The sequence below is a fragment of the Alosa pseudoharengus genome, unplaced genomic scaffold, assembly GCF_046254945.1.
Source record: "Alosa pseudoharengus isolate Yale_2024_CS ecotype anadromous, Long Island Sound unplaced genomic scaffold, YU_APseudo_1.1 YU_APseudo_1.1_scf_1, whole genome shotgun sequence".
Lineage (NCBI taxonomy): Eukaryota > Metazoa > Chordata > Actinopteri > Clupeiformes > Clupeidae > Alosa > Alosa pseudoharengus.
The window spans coordinates 4,433,828-4,441,468 of record NW_027468564.1 but is presented as its reverse complement, the minus strand read 5'-3'; the positions used below and the strand labels follow the sequence as shown (position 1 = coordinate 4,441,468).

Below are 7,641 nucleotides of genomic sequence, written 5' to 3'. Positions count from 1 at the left end.
CTGTTTGCAATTAAAAGTGAATTATGAACCTGGTAGCCACCTACAGTAGCTATCTGAGTGGAATGTGTTTCAATTGGCATCATGTGCTTAGTTTAAGGGAAACGGATTAGAAAGACCACTCTTCATATTCTATCACAGTCCAAATCACAGTGTGTGCAGCCTTTCAAAGTGCCCTCTCACCTTTTATGAATGGTCAGTAGTGGGAACTGGATAACTCCGCAATCTCTAGCGTTGTTTTTGTTGTCTTCATGATTTCCTTTTAATAGTTTCTTATATTAAAAATGTGAAATCAATTATCAACAATGACAAGGCAGCTGGAACCTGCCGCTCTCTCCCACCAGCCAATCAGAAAAGAGTATTTCTTCTCTCCGGGTGATAATGAAGAATAAACGCTTAATGTCATCTTTAGCCAGGGGCTTACTCACACTGGACAGAAGCCTCAGAAATGTGCACAGTGTGAAAAAGCAAAACAGAAATGTTAAAATCTTAAGGATATGCAAGGATTAAAGTTCTCCGTCGTGCGACGGATTTCCGTCAATTTGATTCTAGAAATGCCATATTTGAGATCGATGCAGATCCGATGAGAAAAAAAATAGGGGGGGGGGGGTCCGATTAATTAATGTGTGTGATGTTAAATCTTTAAAGACCTAATAGTGTTCTTGAGATCTTTCTGTGTCTCAATCAGTGACCGCTAAAGAAGATACGTCAGCCATGAGTTTCGCTTTGTTTATTGCTAGGCCTACACGATTGTCTCATTGGCCTGGGGCGTTTGCTTAAAAAAAACGTCTGGAGGACTAACGGTCTAAAAGTTGGATTATAGTGACACACTCGATACAGCTGATGAGGTTGGCCAATCCGTTTAACTTTTTTGGATATGGTAGCCAAGCCTACATTGTGAGCTCTATGTGCGAATTCGGAGACACGTATGCTGTGTTCTTTCCGTGCATCAATGTATACAATTTCTTAGCCTACTACTGCAAACTCTTGTCAGGGGAGGTCATTCATTTTGGGTGTCACCTATGACTTGAACAGATAGCCTGATGCCACCCGATGTAGCCTATTAGTGTTACAGTTTTTAATCAATGCAACTAATGGCGGCCTTACATTGTACGATTTTGGTCTGTTATCACAGTTGGCGACTAAATTTCCAAAGTCGGACAGAAATCATGGGAGTTGTGCTGGAATCGCGGCGCGCTACCGTCAACTAGATCGTTAAGTGTAAGGTGCCAATCTTAGCGGTTTTAAGTCAGTCGGAGTCGGTCCTTTTCTAGTTTTGCCGTTACGACGATATTATCACAAGTCTTTCTAGTTGTGGCTCATGCAAATAGTGACCTCTCTCTCTACAACACCAAACAGGAAGGGGCAAAGTAGGCGACAGCAGTAGCCTATATGATTATTTGTTATTCTTATAATATTTGTAATTTCTTATACATATTTAGTCGGCTCTTCCATGTGACAGAACAACTCTATATCGGTTAGGGATGTCACGCATGAAACAATGCTGCAGAAACACGAAAATACGACTTTGAGTTCAGTAGGCTATTATTTCAGTTCCTGTTTATCTATTGCACGATGGGTAATAATTTAAAGCAGTCTGATTGCAAAATCATAGTCAGTGACTTAAAACTCTACTACTTGTCTTTAGATGTGAGAGGGTCTGAGACTGTAGTCTTTCAAAAATCTTTTCCAAATCTTTGCAAATCTTTCCAAAGTCTGTCAGTGTAAGGAGGGCTTAACATGTGTAAAGACGCAATATAAACCGTAGCCTATGCAATTTATTATCCCGTCTGTTATGACATGTCCAACAATGTGTTTTACAATTTGCGACGGACGGTTTTGACTGAGCGTGTTAGCATAAAAAGTAATAATATCTGTCATCATCGCGAACTGTTGAGTAAGGGGGTCAGTCGTGTTTGTGACGCACAGATAGCCAACTTTAAAGTTCTCAAGAAACTTGAGGTTGGTATGAAGGAGTGTATTGTGGATGTGAGCAAACATTGTGCACATTGCACATGGTGCAACTTAACCACATAACCGGTTCCATGTGTTCGAATTGGATGACTAAAGTTCTCAAGAAACTTGAGGTTGGTTTGAGGGAGTGTATTGTGTGTGTGAGCAACCTACATGTTACTTATCTGCTTGAATCTCAATATTCTGATCACAACAACTCTGGGCAAATTACAAGTCAGCACCAGTGATGCATTCATTGTTTTGCACTTTTATAATCACCAAAAGTAGGTTATTGGTTTTACCAAAAGTATTTGGCAGTATTTTTAAACTACAAACCTATAAAGTATTTTGATACAAAATATGATGCCATTTTTTCCAACTAAATAAAATAAAAATGACTACATACTATTTTGTATTTTAAATACATGTATCAGACATACTGCCTATCCCTGGCTGTTGGTTACAGCAACTCAAGCTAGGTACTGATTGTTTTGTGTTTGTTTTGTGTTTATGTTAGTTTTGATCCAATTTGACAGCTTTGCTATGTTGCCCACCCAAAATTTCTAACAGCCCACCCAAATATAGTAGCCTAGCCTAGGTTAGAACCAGCCGTGCCCTGCATGGAGACATATTTTACGATAATAATGGAGAAAATGTTAACGGAATCTCCTGACCCTTATTCATCTATTTGCGCAACAGCCCACATTCTGCCTTCAATCCAGCGAGACAAGTGAAATAAATGTTGTTGTTTTTTTTAAGCTGTCATCGCCATAGGCACGATATTTAGGCTACCTCTGTTAAGCCTACACAAAGTTGCGAATTAAGGAGTGTTTCCTGATCGGGGAAACCTTTCGGTCCGCAGTTCGATTGTGCCGCAGGCCAATAAAGGCAAGCGTGTTTGCCACTTACATTTCTGACGTCTGACACTTCAAACTGCTGCAAGTGCATCAAGAAAGGTCCCGCCTTAGATCATGTTAACGGCCAATCGTAGACTAGGATTTGGGGTGGCACCTGGGGTGGCCAATCGAATCTCAAGGGTGGCCTGTGCCACCCGGAGCCACCCCTCTGGCTCCGCCCCGGCATATCGCAACCTCTTGTCAACCTTATACGACCTGTTGCTGAAGCCCTCTCCAGATTACCGTTATCAAATGTGCAGACCTCCTGCATGATCACACACAGTATTGCTGCTCATTGGAAAACTGAGTTGTCTGTAAAACTCAAAACTACCATGTTTTCATTAAAGGTGCCATGTGTAAGAATTGAGGTAAAAATATCCAAAAAATCAGATACATGCATCAAAAGAATGAGAAGAAATAAGGGCGATGATGTCATTAAAAAAATGACAAGGTATAGTGCTGCAGAGATATCAACCTGAATTAGCATGCTAAATTACTAGCCACAGCCCGACAGGTGTCATAATACCAGTTTCGGCCATGGGAGGTGGTATACGGGCAACATAACCGCCAGCCAAACTGCAATACACGTTTCTTGGTTGTTACTCTAGGGCGGACCAACTCATTTTCGGAGGTATACTGCCCCCATCTTTTATGGAATGTGGAGTAAGAATTGATTTTTTGGCAACAATATCTCGAATGTTCTGATTCGTTACTTTGATGAGGAAATGGGAAGTCTTGCAAACTTGATTTTGTAGATTTTACTTGGTGTTGAATTGCATATTAATAAGAAAAAAATTCTCCCCTTTAAACACTTTTGGCCTGAAGTAATTAAATAAGAATGTAAGTTAAAGCCTTTCTACAATATTGCTGCAGTAGAAAAGAACAGCAATGGCTAGTCAGCAATGGTCAGGGATGGTACTGAAATATTGTTTTGTTCATCAGGAAAACTCAATCTCAATCAAGAACACTCGCAATACGCCTTATTCACATGGCGGCCATTGGCCGCTAAAATGAGGCTACAGGGTACACAAATCATAGGATTGTTATGTTCTATGCATTTACCTGTAGGTGGCATTAATTATATAGTAAGTGTACCCTGTAGCCTCGTTTTGGTTTAAACAATGGCCGCTTTGTGAATAAGGCGAATACTCCCTTTACTTTGCTGTTTGCATCTTTTTGTACATTAAAAACCAATAGGTCGCGACCGCAAAAGGGGTGCTATCTCTATAGGTAGATATGAACAATGATATGACTTATGGCCTGAAAAAAGTTCAGTCAAATATTTTATTTTCACTTTAATCCCTGGATATGGGCCCACTTCATAGATTTTCATTATTTGACCTGACTATCACCTATACTGTTAATTGTTAACAGTTACAGTTTTTTTTCAGTCGCTAACAAGCGTTTGTCTAACCAGTTGTCACATTTTCAAAACTAAACACAATTAGCACAGCATCGGTCTTTTGTGGCTATAGCATTCACACATTTCATGTCGTTTTCACACAATATGCAGTCAGTGAACACATTTTTGCAATGCTTACATTTTTTTAACAGACAACCTATACCTCCCAACAAAACTACAGTATGGATTGTTTTTGCAGTATTTACGAATGTTAACACACAACATCCCATAATAGCAAACACAATATTCCAAACCTTAGATACACTATCAAAACATCTGCTACCAAATGGTTTTATCTCAGGTGCATCACCTTGGATAATATCAGATGCAATGTTGATGAAAACATGTGGCCTGACTCTGAAGATCGCAGAGATTAGATACAGTAATTTTATGCTTTTTTTAGTTCCCCCCCTTTTTATCTGGGCTTTTTGCTGTTGTTTTTCAGTTGTTGTTCAGAATGCACTTGTGTGTTTCATGGATATTTTATTTACTGTAAGCAATACTGTAAAACTTTTTCTGTTCTATCATACTGTAAACAGTATTTCTACTGTAGCCTATCTCCTGTAGTAAACAATAAAGGGGAAAAAACTGATTTCCTTTTTACTGGAATGCTTTTGAATGTGAACATTACATGGTGACATACAGTTTCCAACCAAGAAATTTAGTGTAAAAACTGTGGATAGAGCAGCTTTTGCATGCAAATACCTGTAAAACTGAAACATAAAAGTCTATGCAGTTTTTGTAATGTCAACAATAGCCAGTATTTTGAAACCTGGTGTACTTTGATTGACTGCATGTTCCTTGTGAAGTGAAAGTGAAGTGAAGTGAAAACAAGTCTTATTCTTTGACATAATAATTTCATTTTGAGTCAGATTTCCAGTGTTTTGGTAAAGTTAGTGTGTGCAGAGAAATAATGTTTTGAAATGAAGAGTTAGTATATATTTAACAGAATGTGTTTTTGAGAAGAACATTATCCATTTGGCTAGTTGTGTTCTATAGGTGTGAGTCTGTGTTAAGAGTTTAGAAAAAGTATCTGAAGTATGGGTAAGTGCTTGTTAGCGATTGAAAAAAAACTGTAACTGTTATGTACCAGTATTCCTACCATCATCTTGTTAAACACTGACACCTACTGTCAGATCTGTATACTGTTGTGCAAATATTTTCTTGAAACAACAACTTTACTTTTAACTAAGAAATTAATTCAAAAACAAAAACAATGGGAGTCTATGGAGCGAGATGGCTAAATTTGTCTCTTTCACCTCATTGTCGTTGAGAAATCTCAGATTTGTTTGTAATGTTTGCAAATCCAACATGGATTATAGGTCGAAAGTTAAGTTGAATGAATTAGTACTTATGTCCTTTGGGTCATTGCTGCCTATAGCACACTAGCATTCTGAAGTGTGAAATTAAATTGAAAATTGAAATTGATATTAATTAATGACGTCATTGGCACGTTTGAAAGGCTTTTTAGAAAAAAAAAGAAGTGACTCAAAAATATAATAGGCTACTAAGCAGTGTGCATTTTCTTTGGCTTCCCTTTCGAATGCAACATTCACATTTCTAGACAAAAAATTATATCTCGAGAAGTGCATCTCGATTCTGCAATCGCCCGCGTGCGCCCTCACGTGGAACCAGAGCAGGAACTGTTCTCTGACATTCTCTGTTACAGTCTAAAAGCAAGAATAGCGAACTCAAGGCTTCTGTAGTCCCACTCCAGCCCAGGAGGTGGAAGTAGTACACCTTAATCTTGGTTTACCAGTCGCCATTAAATGGTAGAAAAGGAGATCTGAATATTCCTCCATTAGGCTGCTCTGAAATAGGGGAATTTCACAACAAAATCAAACTTTTTTTCGTCGTTGAGTGAGATTACCCTGAATGGAGGAATATAGAGTAATGGAATCGGTTTGAGGTAAGCTTTGCTTTTTATATCTTAGTATTAGCCTACTCATTAATCTTACGATAGTATTAACCGGCGGCGGTAGCCTACTCAAAAATCTTACAACAGCAGCACTTCAGTCTTACAATAGCAGCATCAGGGAAAAGACAGACTGCTAACGTTACACAGAGTTCCCCGGTGTCCTGTACACAGTTCCAACGATCGGATCATTCAATGTACTCGCCTAATGATCCCCATTTCCCAAGTGTGATATGGCAGTGATTCATTAATTTCCTCACTCTCCACGTCAAGCTAGCTAGTTTGTGTAGTGAGCGTTGCCTTACATCGCTCAGGGGTGCGTTTCCCAAAACCATAGTTGCTAACCTGTTAGCAACTTAGTTGGTTGGCAATGGGAAATTGCATTGCAACCAACAAACTTGATAACTTAGTTAGCAACTATGCTTTTGGGAAACATGTCAAGTGCTAGGTGGTGGTGATGAAACAATTAAATCGCTTTTAAAAGCGGAGATATAGCGTTTTGGAACTCTTCAAACAGTAGGCTACAGTGGAACACGCAGTTGCAGTTGATAACAGACTGGAGTGGAAATGTTCCAAAATAATCCCATTCGTTACAGTCTGAAAGCGAATTCAAGGCTCCTGTAGTCCCACTCCAGTCTAGGTGGTGGCAGTAGTTCACTTTAATCTTGATTTACCAGCAACCTTAAATGGTACCGAAAAAAGATCTAAAGATTCCACACAAAAAAAACTAAAGTTTGCTTTGCAAACAAAGTTTGGTTAGCATCTATTGAGATTACACTGAATGGAGGAAGGGCCTGACCCATCTACCTAGGGTCAGATATAGGACAGTAAGGTCTGTATACATGACAAATGCATACATTTAGAGTCAGGTGTAGAGAATAGGACATGGTGTTTAAAGCCACCTGAGGCGAATGTTACAAGAGGTGAGATGGTTACATATCCGGTATGATAATGCATTAATAACAAGCTGTGTGTGCAACGTGTTGATGATGTTGTTGAACGGTTGATAAATATTGTACCCTCTTCTTACTATGTTCATGCTCTGTTTTTCAGACCGAGGAGGTAATGTAAGTTCGAAAGACGTTAAAATAACACCAGCCTGTTGGCCCTGTTTTCCTCCTTTCCTCTATAAATACAGACAAGAATCTCCGGACAGGATCCTCGGACCGTTGCTATGGATCTTGGGCTGTCAGTAAGCTCTGACGGTAATGAAGCATTCCAGCTGCCAACACCAAAAGTAGAGGACATTAAAGAAGAGCAATATGATCACATGATCACATGTCAAGACGACGAGGAGGAGAAGCCGCTCACTGAGCTGTTCTGTAAAATTGAGTCTCTTGGCTCTAATGAAGCATCGCAGACAACAGTGAAGTTTGAAGTGAAATTAGAGGATGATGAGGATGAAGAAGACGACCAAGAGGATGATGAAGAATACCAAGATGATTCTCTTCAGGGAGGTAGGACTTAGGAACTACATA

At 39.3% G+C, this 7,641-nt stretch overlaps 1 protein-coding gene across 2 annotated transcripts in view; it reads left to right on the top strand.

The window, feature by feature from the left end:
• The window catches only part of LOC143135933 (uncharacterized), a 50,768-nt gene that overhangs the window by 24,397 nt on the left and 18,730 nt on the right, over positions 1 to 7,641 (top strand). For both annotated transcript variants that reach the window (XM_076296309.1, XM_076296301.1), the window contains exon 2: positions 7,302 to 7,620. In XM_076296309.1, the coding sequence (XP_076152424.1) occupies positions 7,302 to 7,620 (319 nt within the window). The remainder of the gene's footprint in view (positions 1 to 7,301; positions 7,621 to 7,641) is intronic.